This window comes from Pongo abelii, chromosome 6 (assembly GCF_028885655.2).
Source record: "Pongo abelii isolate AG06213 chromosome 6, NHGRI_mPonAbe1-v2.0_pri, whole genome shotgun sequence".
Classification (NCBI taxonomy): domain Eukaryota; kingdom Metazoa; phylum Chordata; class Mammalia; order Primates; family Hominidae; genus Pongo; species Pongo abelii.
In genome coordinates, this window is record NC_071991.2 from 9,127,068 (window position 1) to 9,142,757 (window position 15,690).

Sequence of the window (15,690 nt, forward strand, 5' to 3'; positions counted from 1 at the left end):
CCATCGTAAATCAAAAATCAATCTGGCTGGGCATGGTGGCTCACTCCTGTAATCCTAGTGCTTTGGGAAGCTGAGGCAGGCGGATTACATGAGCTCAGGAGTTCCAGACCAGTTTGGGCAATATAGTGAAACCCTATGTAAAAGATTAGCTGGGTATGGTGGTACATGCCTGTAGTCCCAGCTCCTCAGGTGGCTAAGGTGGGAGACTGCTTAAGCCTGGGAGGTCAAGGCTACAGTGAGCCATGACCGTGCCACTGCACTCCAGCCTGGGCAACAGAGTGATTCTGTCTCTTTAAAAAAAAAAAAAAAAAAAGCAACACGGCATGGGGGCTCACACCTGTAATCCCAGCACTTTGGGAGGCTGGGGTGGGTGGATCACGAGGTCAGGAGTTCAAGACCAGCCTGGCCAAGATGGTGAAACCCCGTCTCTACTAAAAATATATATATAAAAATTAGCCGGGCGTGGTGGCAGCCACCTGTAATCCCAGCTACTCGGGAGGCTGAGGCAGGAAAATCACTTGAACCTGGGTGGCAGAGGTTGCAGTAAGCCAAGATCGTGTCACCGGACTCCAGCCTGGGTAACAGAGTGAGACTCCATCTCACAAAAAACAAAAGGAAAATGCATCTATTGCTGGCAACACAGCAGAGGGTCCTGACTTTATGCAAAAGTGATATACATTTAGTAGAAACCCCTCACAAAGTCGATCCTTACAGAGTTACATCCTGATAAAACCATTGCAAAGTTGAAAAATCCTGTGTAGAATCATCTTTAAGTCAGGGACATCTGTCTGTGACTTAAATATGATAAGCTTTAAGCCTATGATAGTCTTGTGACTGTCGAGTTGAACCCCTAGTGAGCCCTACGCCAGAGGGAAGAGACAATCCACTAGGAAGATATGCACAACATGTAATCAACAAGAAACCAGTACCCAGAATATATAAAAAACCCTGGAATCAATGAGAAAAGGCTCGCAACCAACAGTTCAAAGCACAGACACACAGTTCAAAAATGCCCAGCTATGCCTTCAGCCAGGCACAATCTCCATTGCTGTCCCACCTATTTGTAGGAAGCCCTCAAAATGGCATTCAGGCGTGACACCTGCACGGTGTTCCTGACCCCGCACCCTCTAGCTGTGTGTGTCCCTGCCCATTTACTTGTTTCCGCCCCATCCGGGTTGTGCTTCAAGACACAGTGGCTCTGGATGCTCCGGAGATGCTCAGCACAGAGTGTGACTCGATGGACCCAAAAGCCAAACCCCCAGAGCCTGATAGCCTCAGAACAGCAGGGAGAGGCTGTGGCTGTGACAAAGCAGATTCCATGACTCTGCCCTGCTCCTGCTGATACAGGAGGTTGAAAGAAATTATTTAGGCAGATAGTAAGGGCAACAGAGTCCTTGGCGAAATTTCCCTTTTAATAAAAAGCAGCCCCCAAACAATTTCTTTTCTAACAAAGAGCAGCCTGAAAAATCGAGCTGCAGACATAGATAAGCAAACTGGAAGCTTGCAGGGGTAAATGCTAGCAGCTGTGCCAACAGAAAAGGGCTACCTGGGAGCCAGATATGTTCAACGTGGGGGCCCCATCTTCCCTTCTTTGTTGCCACGTGTACAGTAAAGAACCAGGCAAGATGGCGACGGCCACCTGTCTGCATAATAAAAGGTTAGGGTGGAGCACCAACTTTTATACACGCTATGTAAATGGCACACCTGCTCCAACTAATCTTTTGCATCCTTTGTAAATCAGACACCACCTCCCCAAGCTCATCTACAAAACCTCTGCATTACACTATGGAAGTGGCAACCCATTTCTCTGGCACCTCTCTCTGCAAGCAGAGAGCTCTTCTTTTTTTTTTTTTTGCCACCGCACCCGGCGAGAGCTCTTCTTTCTTTGACCTATTAAACTTCAGCTCTTAACCTCTTTTTTTTTTTTTGAGACGAAGTCTCCATCTATCGCCCAGGCTGGAGTGCAGTGGCGCGATCTTGGCTCACAACAAATCTCCGGTATTCACCCCAGACAATGACGCCACTTCACTGCCTGCCCAGTCCCTGAGCAAGCAACAACCTGTTTGGAGTACCCAGCCACGTGCAGATGCTGGGGACCCAGATGAGCATGGCAGACAGCCTCTGCCTCCAGAAGCCTGATACAGGGAAGGCCAGGGCTGCCTGTGAGCACATGGTCCGAGATTGCAGGACACGGCATAAAGGAACAGAGTGGGAAGGGGGAGGGGAGACTTTCACCCCAGGTCAGAGCTGCAGCCAGCTGGGCATGTCTGAGGGCCACTTAAGCAGAGACCTCCAGGAAAAACAGCCCACCACATGAAAGTGGGTGCCACCTGAGGCAGTGGGAACACCAATCCCGAGGCAGGCAAGAGGTTGCTGGCCTCTGCAAACTGACAGAAGGCCACTGGGACGGACAGAGGAAGCAAAAGCAAGGCTGAGACATGAGATGAGCCACGCGGACAGGGACTCGCAGGCTGTGTCTACAGACTTGGGTACTGCTCCTAAGGGAAGCTGCTGGACAGTTTCAAGCATGGGAACACAATCCCAAGGGCCAGAACCGGGGTTGGGTGGTGGAGGCGGGGTAGCAATGATGAAGGAGCTGATGAGCTTTTGAGCTTGGGGCACACACCCGGTCAAAGGTGGGAGGGTACTGGGCTGCGAACTCCAGCTGGCGGATGACCACTTCGTTCACCGGGACCCTGTTCTGCTTCATGTCCTTCAAGATGTTGATGAGATAGGTGTAGTTCAGCTTCCTGACGGCCACGTTGATGAGGGCACTGTAGATGTGACTGTTGGGGGTCACCTGGGACTTCTAGAACACAGGGACATTGTAGAATCAGCAAGATGATGGCAGCCATTGGGACCCAGCAGCTCCCACCCTCTGTCAATCAAGCTGGCTCCCGGGACCAGTGGTCAGGGCCAGCAAGGCAAACTTGGCAGCAACAATGTGCTGAATGTCCCTCTCCAGCAGGAAAGCCAAGCCCAGCCCCTCTGCTCAGCCCTAAAGAAGCTGCGGAAAAGGACGCCCGTGCTGCTCTCAGACACCGACTGACTCAAGCAGAAAATGACGTGGGAGACACCACCTCCTTGCTCCCTGGGGTGGGTTTCCTGGTGACGCACGGTCACCAGGTGGTGGTCAGCCTAGAAAAGAGCGAGCCTTGGCTGGGTGAGCCTGGTAGGGTCTGAGAAAACAGCCAGAGGATGATGGACCTGGGGGACCCCGACAACCCAGGACGCAGCCTCTGCTGTGGTCGGATGAAGTCCACGCAGCACTTCCAATGGGGGCTAGGTGGGAGGCACAGACCTCGGGGGCTTTGAAAACTGCCCACGGCCCCCCAGGAATTCTGAGAATCCCTACCATACCTCTAGAGTGTTGGGGCCGAGGCCTGTGCCCAGCCCTCAGTGTCAACCCATGGCCACCTTCTTCCAGATGGGAACATCCGTGTGTCTCTACGCCCAGCCCTGAAGCACTCGCCGGGGTCTGCTTCCCCCAAAATGGGACCAAAGACCAGAAGGTCATCGACCCCACTCTCTTTGCCCCTATACACAGTTCATCCTCTCCAGGTGGGGGGTCTGAAGACCTCCCAAACTTTCCTCCTGAGCTGCAGAGTGCTCCTGAGCACCACGGGTGTCCTGCCCAGGCCCGAGTCCACTCACCTTCATGTCTGTGAGAAGTTGTAGACCGTCCTTCGGCCTGTGGCACCCGATGGCCAGGTTGCAGAATGTCTGCAGGTTGGGGACGAGGCCCCTCTTTGCCAGGACCGGCAACAGCGCCTTGGCCCCCTCCAGGTCTCCCAGCTTGCTCTTCTTTCTCACCAGCGTGTTAAAGAATGTCAGATCGGCCTCCACCTGGTGCTCATCCAGGAGGGCCAGCAGCAAGGACTCTGCAGGACTCCCGGACTCCACCACCTCGGCCAGTAGCGTGAGGGTCCTGATGTCGGGCTGCTGCCTGTGCTCTGCCATCTTGCTCAGGAAGCCCTCCAGGCCCCCTACCAAGGCCAGCCGGTCAGCTGGGGTGGTCACTGTTCCAAAGGAGACCACGGTGGGGGGAACAGCCCCGGGGGTCAGGAGGTTGACTTCCAGCTCCACGGGAGGTGGCTTCAGGGCCACTGGGGTGAGGGCCGCTGTGTGGCTGGGCTCTGCCTTGGTATCCACCTCTGGCTGGGCCTTGCTGGGCACTCTGGCTTCTGGAGGCTCTGGAGGCCCAAGTGCCTGAGAAGTTTCCAGAAACAGCTGCCTCTCCAGGGCCTCCACGTGCAGCATGGCTGACATGAGGTTGCCTGCCTTGGCCTGGGCTGTCCTCCTTGGCTGCTGCCTGCTCACTGGGGGCTGAAGCACGGTCGCCTCCTCCCTGGGCTTCAGAAGCAGCTCTGAGGCCACCTGGGGGTCCCCTAGGCCACAGTCCCGAGCTGCCACCAACAGCAGGTTGTAGCTGTCCCGGCTCGGCTGTAGCCCCAGACTCAGCATCAGCCGCCACACCTGCCAGGGAAGAGACAAACGTCAACTGGGTGCTCCCGTTCAGCAGCTGGGCGCAGGGCTCACGCCTGGAATCCCAGTGCCTTGGGAGTTTTAGATGGGAGGATCCCTTGAGACCAGGAGTTCCAGACACGACCGGGCAACATAGCAAGACCCTGCCTCAAAAAAATAGGCCAGGCGCAGTGGCTCACGCCTGTAATCCCAGCACTTTGGGAAGCTAAGGTGGGCAGATTCCTTGAGATCAGGAGTTCAAGACCAGCCCGGCCAACATGGTGAAACCCCATCTTTCCTAAAAATACAAAAAGTATTGGGTGTGGTATTGCATGCCCACAGTCCCAGCTACTCAGGAGGCTGAAGTGGGAGAATCACTTGAACCCAGAGATCGAGGTTGCAGTGAGCCGAGATCATGTCACAGCACTCCAGCCTGGGTGACAGAGTGAGAGTGTCTCAAAACAATTTTAAAACATTTAAAAAATTGGCTGGGTGCGGTGGCTCACGCCTGTAATCCTAGCATTCTGGGAGAGCAAGGTGAGCAGATCACGAGGTCAGGAGATCGAGACCATCCAGGCTAACACGGTGAAACCCTGTCTCTACTAAAAATACAAAAACAAAATTAGCCGGGCATGGTGGTGGGCGCCTATAGTCCCAGCTACTCAGGAGGCTGAGACGGGAGAATGGCGTGAACCCAGGAGGCAGAGCTTGCAGTGAGCCGAGATCGTGCCACTGTACTCCAGCCTGGCGACAGAGCAAGACTCTGTCTCAAAAAAAAAAAAACAAGTAAAAACATTAAAAATAAAAATAATAAGAAAAAAAAGCTCTCCAGCGGGGAGCTGTGGTTCACACCTGTAATCCCAGCACTTTGGGAGGCCCAGGCGGGCAGATCACATGAGGCCAGTTCAAGACCAGCCTGGTCAACATGGTGAAACCCCGTCTCTACTAAAAATACAAAATTAGCTGGGCGTGGTGGCGGACGCCTGTAATCCCAACTACTCGGGAGGCTGAGGCAGGAGTATCTCGTGAACCTGGGAGGCGGAGGTTGCAGTGAGCTGAGTTCGCTCCATTGCACTCCAGCCTGGGCGAGAGTGAGACTCCGTCTCAAAATAAATGAATGAATGAATGAATGAATGACTCCTGGGTTGCACCTGCAGAAGTGCTAGTGGAGCTGTGGGAGGGTTGAACAAATCCCCGGGTGAGTGTGTGTGGCAGGCTTTCAGGGAAGGTGAGTTTAGAGGGGCTGAGCTGACTACAAAACAGGGTGGGAGGGGCAGGGGCCACTCTCATTCCATCTCCAAGGGCCTCCTCTCCCTGCCAACTGTAGAATGGAGGCTACAGTGGCTGCTGGGTTTTCAGAAAAGAGCACAGATATAAAAATACTCAGCACAGGGCCATCATGGGTGCTCACAGGATCACCATTTTGCACCTCTGGCACCGGGGAAGCAGGGCAGGAAGGTCGGGTGGGAGGGACATACCTGGAGGGCGTACCGGAAGCCCGTCTTCTTGTCTTGGATGCAGCCCATCAGCAGAAAACTGAAGGTCTCCTCTGTGACCACGTGCCCTTTGTGGATGATTTCCTGGGGGAGGGAACAAAGACGTCTCATTGAGAACCTGCAGCAGGCTGGGTGTGGTAGCTCATGTCTGTAATCCTGGCACGTTGGGAGGCCAAGGCAGGAGGATCACTTGAGGCCAGGAGTTTTGTGACCAGCTTGGGCAACATAGCAAGACCCTGTCTCTAGGAAGCCTTCCCTCGAGTGCACAAAGCAGGACACAGCAAACAGTGGCACACACAACCTCCAGTAGGGTCTCATCAGATCCATCTGTGAACCCCAGGGCCCAAGACCAGCTGTCTCACCCTCCCTGAGCCTTCCTGCACGAGGAGAGACAGACACCACAGCCCTGCCCCTGCCACGTGGGACCAGCCCCAGGACGGGGAGCAGGACGGCAGAGGAAGCTCCACCTTGAACACATCGAGGCACATTCTAAGGTCTGCACACTTGGCAGCCATCTTCAGCAGCGCGTGGTACGTTTTCAAGTTGAGCTCGAAGTTTTTGGCCTGCAGCTGCTGCCGGAGCTTTAGGGCGCTCTGCAGAGCTGAGTCCTTCCAGGGAGACTCGGCACAGACGTTGAACAGGGCCGTGTAGGTGGCGTCCGAGGGCTCCAGGTCCCGCTTTTTCATCTGTGGAGATGGAAGAAGCTCAGTGGTGGCCCGGGATCAGCTGGACACACAAGTAAGCAGCCGCCCCAGAGGAGGCTGAGGCTCGAGAGGACCCCGTCACTGCATCCACCAGGCCAGGCTCTTAAGGCAGAGCCATGGACACATCAGAGCCCAGCTCTCCAAACTCAGACACATTGAAGGGACTCTGAAAACTGAGCCCACACACCCAGATGTACCAAACAGGAGCTATCCCGCCCTGGGCACTTGTCAGTCCACTCCAGGCCTGGGGTCCTGGCAGCAAGGTCTTCCTGATGTCCCCACCTTCAGGCTACCCGGTCAAGGGGAAAAGGGCCTGTAGTGCTTACTACCTGAGGGCTCCTGGGCAAGTTAGCGCTTCGTCGTGAAAATGGGGATGACACCATCACCTTGAAACCAGGGATGCCTGTGGCAAGTGGGAGGATGCACTGCAGTGCTTTAGGGGTGGCCCTGAACCAGTGGCACGATGCTCATTCTCAGGGCCACCTGATCTGGTAAGTCACAAGCCCCGGAGGTGAGAGACACTCAGCTTACTGAGCCTCCAGGGGACTAAGGCATGTGCTCAGGGTTGACAATCCGTGGTGAAGCCTAACACTTGCTATTGGCCAGAGAAGGGCCATCTGGCTAAAGGCAGGCGATAGGCGGCTCAGCGACAGAAAGAACCCTGCTAGAGTCAGGCCATCTGGGGCTCAAATCCCAGCCCCAGTGCATTCAAGTGGGATGGCCTTGGACATGTCCCTTCATCTCTCTGTGCCTCAGTTTCCTTATCTGAAAAGCAAAGATGGCAGTTCCTACTTTGAGGATGATGTAAGCTCTGCGTGTATTGCTGCACTCCACAGAGGTGCACTGACAACTCACTACCTGCCTAGCAGCAGCCCTGGGGTTAGCAGAGCGGGCACAGCCTGTCCTTACTGAGCTTACACTCAAGAAGGGAGACACACTGCAGGTGAGTCACCAAAAACAGTAACAAGTCCGGGTGCTGTGGCTCACGCCTATAATCCCAGCACTTTGGAAGGCTTAGGTGGGCAGATCACCTGAGGTCAGGAGTTCGAGACCAGCCTGGCCAACATGGCGAAACCCCGTCTTCTACAAAAAACACAAAAAAATTAGCCGGGCGTGGTGCTGGGCGCCTTTAATCCCAGCTACTCGGGAGGCTGAGGCAGGAGAATTGCTTGAACCTGGGAGGTGGAGGTTGCATTGAGCCGAGGTCGCACCATTGCACTCCAGCCAGGGTGACAGAGCCAAAACTCCCGTCTCAAAAAAATAAATAAATAAAATAAAATAAATAAAAACAAAAAAAATTAGTTTTTTTTCTTTTTTTTTTTGAGATGGAGTCTTACTCTGTCGCCAGGATGGAATGCAGTGGCGTGATCTCGGCTCACTACGACCTCCCTCCACTTCCCAGGTTCAAGTGATTCTCCTGCCTCAGCCTCCCGAATAGCTGGGATTACAGGCACCTGCCACCACGCCTGGCTAAATTTTGTATTTTTAGTAGAGACAGGGTTTCACCATGTTGGCCAGGATGGTCTCAATCTCTTGACCTCGTGATCCGCCCACTTTGGCCTCCCAAAATGGTGGGATTACAGGCGTGAGCCACTGCACCTGGCCAAAAATAATAGTTTTTAAAAATGGATGTAATGGGCCGGGTGCGGTGGCTCATGCCTGTAATTCTAGCACTTTGGGAGGCCAAGGCGGGTGGATCACTTGAGGTCAGGAGACCAGCCTGGCCAACATGGTGAAATGCTGTCTCTACTAAAAATACAAAAAAAATGAGCCAGGCATGGTGGTATGTGCGCCTGTAGTCCCAGCTACTCGGGAGGCTGAGGCATGAGAATCGCTCAAGCCCAGGAGGTGGAGGTTCCAGTGAGCCGAGGTTGCACCACTGCACTCCAGCCTGGGCGACAGAGCGAGACTGTCTCCAAAAAAAAAACAAAAGAGGACTGTGGGGAAAAGAAAGAGAGATCAGACTGTTACTGTGTCTATGTAGAAAGAAGTAGACATAAGAAACTCCATTTTGTTCTGTACTAAGAGAAATTCTTCTGCCTTGAGATGCTGTTAATCTGTAACCCTAGCCCCAACCCTGTGCTTGCAGAGACATGTGCTGTGTTGACTCAAGGTTTAATGGATTCAGGGCTGTGCAGGATGTGCTTTGTTAAAAAAGTGCTTGAAGGCAGTAGGCTTGATAAAAGCTATCGCCATTCTCTAATCTTGAGTACCCAGGGACACAATACACTGCAGAAGGCCACAGGGACCTCTGCCCAGGAAAGCCAGGTATTGTCCAAGGTTTCTCCCCATTTGATAGCCTGAGATATAGCCTCATGAGAAGGAAAAGACCTGACCGTCTCCCAGCCTGTCCCCCAGCCCGACACCCATAAAGGGTCTGTGCTGAGGAGGATTAGTGAAAAAGGAAGGCCTCTTTGCAGTTGAGGTAAGAGGAAGGCATCTGTCTCTGGCTTGTCCCTGGGAATGGAATGTCTTGGGTGTAAAACCAGATTGTGTGTTCTATTTACTGAGATAGGAGAAAACCGCCTCAGGGCTGGAGGTGGGACCTGCTGGAGGCAATACTGCTGTTTAATGCATGAGATGTACGAGATGTTTGTGTACGTGCACATCAAAGCATAGCACCCTTCCTTAAACTTATTTATGACACAGAGACCTTTGCTCACATGTTTTCCTGCTGACCCTCTCCCCATTACCCTGTTGTCCTGCCACATCCCCCTCTCTGAGATGGTAGAGATAGCGATCAATAAATACTGAGGGAACTCAAGAGACCAGTGCCGGCGCAGCGTGGGTCCTCCGTATGCTGAGCATATGCTGAGCACCGGTCCCAGGGGACCACCGTTCTCTGTGTCTTTGTCTCTGTGTCTTATTTCTTTTCTCAGTCTCTCGTCCCACCTAACGAGAAAAACCCACAGATGTGGAGGGGCTGGCCCCCTTCAGAGGAGCAGATGCGGTAGCTGGGCTGTGGCCTGTAATCCCAGCACTTTGGGAGGCTGAGGCAGGTGGCCAGGGGTTAGAGACCAGCCTAGACAATGCAGCACAATCCCACCTCTACAAAAAATTTAAAAATTAGCCAGATGTGATGCTACACACCTGTGCTCACAGCTACTGGCGAGGCTGAGGCAGGAGGAACTCTTGAGCCAAGGAGTTGGAGGCTGCAGTGAGCTATGACTGCACTCCAGCCTAGGCGACAGAGTGAGGCTCCCTCTGTTTTTTTTTTTTTTTTTGAAGGGAAAAGAAAGGGAACATGGGGACGGACCGCCACATTCCAGGCAGGTGCTAAAGGGCTTTCCATGTCATCTAGTTTATCACCCACAATCACCACCGTTTTAAGGAGATGACTCTGAGGCCAGGGAGGTGAAGTCATCTCCCCAGTGTAAAGCACTAGCAAGTGGCACACTTGGGATCCGCCCCCAGCTTTTCAGAGCCTCGCCCCGGCTGCCCTGCGCCCACACGCACCTGGTTGTAGAGACTGAAGGCCTTCTTCAGGTAGCCAACCCGCCCGCAGCCCCCAATCAGCACCGTGTAGTTGCTCTCCATGGGCTGCAATTGCTCCTCCTTCAGCATCTGCCTCTCAAACAGGTCCAGGGCTTCAACCAGCTGCAGGGAAGAGGCAACAGGGCAGGGGCTCAGAACGGCCTGAGACCCTCAGCAGAGAGAGGGAGGTTGAAGCTGAGGGACCCTCCTAAGACGGTGGAGGACGGCGACCCTGGGTGACTGCAAACCCCCTGGGCCCCCGGCTGTCTCTGCCCCATCCCTCCCCTGACACCATTTCCCCGGTGAAGCCTTAGTTCATTCCTTTATTCCTTCATTATTTTCATCTGTTCATTCACACAATAATTACTGAGTGCTTCAATGAGCCAGACAAGGTCCATCCACTGCATATACAGCTGGGAACAAGAGAGAGCTCCTTCTTGGAGCTCATGTTTCGGTGTGGAAAGTCAGACATGAGGCCAGGCGCAGTGGCTCACACCTGTAACCCCAGCACTTTGGGAGGATGAGGTGGGCAGATCACAAGGTCAGGAATTCGAGACCAGCCTGGCCAACATGGTGAAACCCCATCTCTACTAAAAATACAAAAATTAGCCAGGCATGGTGGCGCACACCTGTAATCCCAGCTACTTGGAAGGCTAAGGCAGGAGAATTGTTTGAACCCGGGACGCAGAGGCTACGGTGAGCCGATTTCACCACTGCACTCCAGCCTGGGTGACAGAGCAAGACTCCATCTCAAAAAAAAAAAAAAAAAAACCAGACAGACATGAAATGGGATAATTAAGAAAGACACACAGTATATCAAGTGATGACAGGTGGTACGAACAAAACTAAAGCAGGGGCCAGGTGTAATGGCTCATGTTTGTAGTCCCAGCATTTCGGGAGACCAAGGCAGGCGGATCATCTGAGGTCTGGAGTTTGAGACCAGCCTGGCCAACATGGAGAAACCCCATCTCTACTAAAAATACAAAAATTGGCCAGGCATGGTGGCGCACGCCTGTAATCCCAGCTGCTCAGGATGTTGAGGTGGGAGAATCGCTTGAATTCCCCAGGAGAAGGAGGCTGCAGTGAGCCAAGATCGTGCCACTGCACTCCAGCCTGGGCGACAGAGTGAGATCCTGTCATAAAAAAACCTAAAGCAGGGAGTGCCAGAAGGGTGTGGAGGATTCACTTTTCTTTTTCTTTTTTTTTTTGAGAGACTCCTGCTCTGTGACTCAGGCTGGAGTCCAGTGGTAAGATCAGCTCAGTGAAACCTCCGTCTCTACAAAAAAAAAAAAAAAAAAAAACAATAAAATAAAACTGCGGTGGAGGATGGCAAAGGGTCGCGATACTTACAGCCATAAGGCTGGCAGTTCAACAGGGTAGGCCCAAAACTTAGAGGCTGGGAAAGTCAGGTGACCCCTTGCAAAACACTGAGCCGCCAGGGGAAAGAAGCCAGGAGCCACAGAACCCAAAGTGCCCCTCACCTTCCCTTCCTTGATCAGGCGTTTGCACTGCAAGAAGTACCAGTACGGGGTGTTTCTCTGGCCTCGCCACAATTTGGGCTCCGGCTTCGTTTGCTCATCTCTCCGTTCCCCGAACCGCAGGTTATGGAACTGGGCTGTGGATTTGCGGAATAGTCTCCGGGAGGAGTATTTGTCAGAGAGGGTCCCAAAACTCTCCTCCTCGTCTTCTTCCTGTGTGGCCGTGGAGTTGGAGTGGCTCGGGTCAGAGCCCAGGCTGCCTGTGTTCTCCTGGCGCTCCTGGCCAAGGGGCAGCTGAGAGGAGGAGCTGCTGAAGGGCGCCCACACTGGCCGCATCAGCCCCTCCCTGCCTCCCGCCCACCGGGCTCTACAGGGGTCCAGGTGTTGCAGGATGAACAGTCCCATGGGGCGGGCCCTGGAGAACAGCCGAGCAAGTCTCACGAAGTCCATTTCTGGCTTTCCTGTCCCTCCAGGGCCTGGAATATATCAGGAAAAATAAGAGAGTCAACTCAGTTCCTAGTCACAAAAGGCAGAAAGAAAGAAGTGATTACAAGTATGGGCCCAGGCCAGGCGCGGTGGCTCATGCCTGTAATCCCAGCACTTTGGGAGGTCGAGGCTGGCATATCACTTGAGGTCAGGAGTTTGAGAACAGCCTGGAAAACATGGTGAAACCCCATCTCTATGAAAAATACAAAAATTAGCCAGGCTTGGTGGTGTGCACCTGTAATCCCAGCTACTCAGGAGGCTGAGGTAGGAGAATCACTTGAACCTGGGAGACGGAGCTTGCAGTGAGCTGAGATGGCGCCACCATACTCCAACCTGGGTGACAGAGTGAGACTCTGTCTCGAAAAAAAAAAAAAAGAAAGAAAGAAAAAGAACAGGCCAGGAGCGGTGGCTCATGCCTGCACTCCCAGCACTTTGGGAGGCCGAGGCAGGCAGATCAGTTCGAGACCAGCCTAGCAACACCCCATCTCTACTAAAAATACAAAAAACATGAGCTGGGTGTGGTGCTACACATCTAATCCCAGCTACTCAGGAGACTGAGGTAGGAGAATCGCTTGAACCCAGGAGACGGAGCTTGCAGTGAGCTGAGATCGCGCCACTGCACTCCAGCCTGAGTGACACAGTGAGACTCTGTCTCAGAAAAAAAATAATAATAAATAAAATAAAAAGTATGGGCCCAGAGATTAGAAAGCCTAGGTTCAGGTCAGACATAGCTGCAGCCCCACCCTCCTGTGCTCAAGTGATCCTCCCATTTCAGCCTCTGGAATAGCTGGAACTACAGGTGTGTGCCACTATGCCTGGCTAATTTTATTTTTTGGTAGAGACGGGGTCTTGCTACGTGCCCAGACTGGTCTTGAACTCCTGGACTCAAGCAATCCTCTCGCCTTGACCTCCCAAAGCACTGGGATTACAGGAATGAGCCATCATGCCCAGCCTAAAGTATTTTAAAGTCTGGTTATATTAGAAGGTTGCGACTGGAAAAGTCTCACAAGTGATGGCAGATTGAACAGATTAAAAACTAGGCCCAGTAGGCCAGGAGCGGTTTGGGAGGCCAAGGTGGGTGGATCACCTCAGGTCAGGAGTTCGAGACCAGCCTGAAGTGGTGAACCCCACCTCTACCAAAAATACAAAAATTAGCTGGGCGTGACAGCATGCCCCTGTAATCCCAGCTACTTGGGAGGCTGAGGCAGGAGAATCACTTGAACATGGGAGGCGGAGGTTGCAGTGAGCCAAGATCGCGCCATTGCACTCCAGCCTGAGCCACAGAGCAAGACTCCATCTCAAAACAACAAGAACAACAAACGAAAAACTAGGCTCAGCAAGGGGAGAGACTTGCTGGGGTCCTGCAGCAGTGCGGTGGGTGAGACTGGCCAGCTTGGGTTGGGCTGGCTTTGAACTCAGGTCCATGTAACACATTGATGACTGTCCTGACCAGCACCTTTGTGAAACCAGTGCAGGGGGACTTTATCATTCTGCATCTGGCAAGCCCTGCCACTCCTTCTTACAAGCATGCTGTTTATGTAATTTTCTTTTTTGTGGAATGGGGTCTTCATGTTGCCCAGGCTGGAGTGCGATGGCACAGTGGAGTGCAAATGTACAATCACTGCAACCTCCAACTCCTGGGCTCAAGTGATCCTCCTACCTCAGCCTCTCAATTAACTAGCACTACTGGTGCACACCACCATATCTGGCTAATTTTTTGTATTTTTTTGTAGAGATGGAGTCTCCCTATGTTGCCAGGCTGGTCTAGAACTCCCGGCCTCAAGCAATCCCCAAGCCTTGGCCTCCCAAAGTGTTGGGATTGCAGGCATAAGCCTCCATGCACTGCCTTACGTGCATTAATTACAATACATAGAATTACAAAACAAAAAGCAATGATATTGAAATGGCATCAAAATGCTTTAAAAACAAATTTCTGCTATACTAGTATAGATGCTTATTTTCAATGCATGAAATAACAAGACCCTATCATAATTTCTTTTCTTTTTTTTTTGAGACAGAGTCTCTCACTTTGTCGTCAGGCTGAGTGCAGTGGCGTGACCTCGGCTCACTGCAATCTCCACCTCCCAGATTCAAGCGATTCTCCTGCCTCAGCCTCCCCAGTAGCTGGGACTACAGGCGCATGCCACCACCAGCTAATTTTTGTATTTGTAGTAGAGACAGGGTTTCACCATGTTGGCCAGGATGGTCTCGATCTTTTGACCTTGTGATCCGCCCGCCTCGGCCTCCCGAAGTGCTGGAATTACAGGCGTGAGCCACCACGCCTGGCCAACTCTATCATAATTTCAAAGCAGTAATAAATGTAAGTGACAGCTTAAGATACCACCTTGTAGTTGCTGCACAAACTGTTTTTTTTTTGAGTCTCACTCTGTCACCAGGCTGGAGTGGGGTGGTACAATTTCGGCTCAATGCAAACTCTGCCTCCCGGGTTTAAGCCATGCTCATGCCTCAGCCTCCCAAGTAGCTGGGATTACAGGAACGCGCCACTACTCCAGGCTAATTTTTATATTTTTAGTAGGGACGGGGTTTTGCCATCCTGTCCAGGCTGGTCTCGAACTCCTGACCTCACGTGATCCTCTCACCTCAGCCTCCCAAAGTGCTGAGGTTACAGGTGTGAGCCACCATGCCTGGCCCTGCACAAACTGTTATCTGGAACTATCATTTACACTCACCCCCACAGTTTCAGGCACTGCTAAGGCTGCTCCAGCAATCAGGAAAGGAAATGCTAAATTTCACATAGAGAAAATAGGGGTGTCATTTTGTTCCTGCACAAGCTCATTAACCCACCCTGGTTAAAAAACCCTGAATTAGGCTGTATAGTGGCTCATGCCTGCAATTCCAGCACTTTGGGAGGCCCAGGCAGGAGGATCGCTTGGGGCTTGGGGCCAGGAGTTCGAGACCAGCCTGGGAAACATAGCAAGACCCGCCACCCGCCCCCCCTCCACCCCGCCGTCTCTACAAAAATTAAAAATAAAAATTTAAAAATTAGCCAAGCGTGGTGGTGCAGCGTCTGTAGTTCCAGCTACTTGGGAGGCTGGGGTGGGAGGATCGCTTGAATCTGAGAAGTTGACTGCAGTGAGCTATGATCGTACCCCTGTACTCCAGCCTGGGCCACAGAGCGAGAAAAAACCCTGAAGTAGAGACACCTGCGGCCGTCCTCCCTCGGAGAGACCCGCCCCTCCTCAGACGCCCACCCGGACCCTCAGGCCAACGCCGACCCCTCTCCACACGGACTTTTGCAGCCTCAGTTTCCCTCCTCGGACGCCCCCGGCTCCAATACCGGCTCGGGCACTTCCTTCCCCTCTGGCGTGTCTCTGCCCGGGTCATGGGGCTCCTGCGAGGATCACACAGGAACTCACTTGAAGTGTCCGGCGCACTGCACTCCGACGGGGCGCCCTGCCGGGTCCCCGCGGCGCACCAGTCTCTTCCTCGGGTCACCCGCTCCCCGGGCGCGCAGGCGCAGTCCGCGTCGCCGACTCACGCGGCTGGTTTCAGGTTTCCGGCAAGGCGAGGCGAGGCCGGTGTTCGGCTGGCGGCTAGCTGGGACTAGCGGAGCGGCGGAGTCTCGAT

The 15,690-nt window shown here is 53.2% G+C and overlaps 1 protein-coding gene across 3 annotated transcripts in view; it reads right to left on the minus strand.

The window, feature by feature from the left end:
• Nucleotides 1–15,641, minus strand: part of PTCD1 (pentatricopeptide repeat domain 1) — a 17,653-nt gene extending 2,012 nt beyond the window's left edge. The window contains exons 1-7 of one of the 3 annotated variants that reach the window (XM_024249399.3): nucleotides 15,401–15,641; nucleotides 11,620–12,092; nucleotides 10,121–10,261; nucleotides 6,428–6,646; nucleotides 5,943–6,044; nucleotides 3,655–4,476; nucleotides 2,627–2,809 (exon numbers count right to left, since the gene is read on the minus strand). In XM_024249399.3, coding sequence (XP_024105167.2) covers nucleotides 2,627–2,809; nucleotides 3,655–4,476; nucleotides 5,943–6,044; nucleotides 6,428–6,646; nucleotides 10,121–10,261; nucleotides 11,620–12,066 — 1,914 coding nt within the window. In that variant the 5' untranslated portion in view covers nucleotides 12,067–12,092; nucleotides 15,401–15,641. 3 annotated transcript variants of the gene reach the window in all.
• Nucleotides 15,642–15,690: the final 49 nt, after the last annotated feature.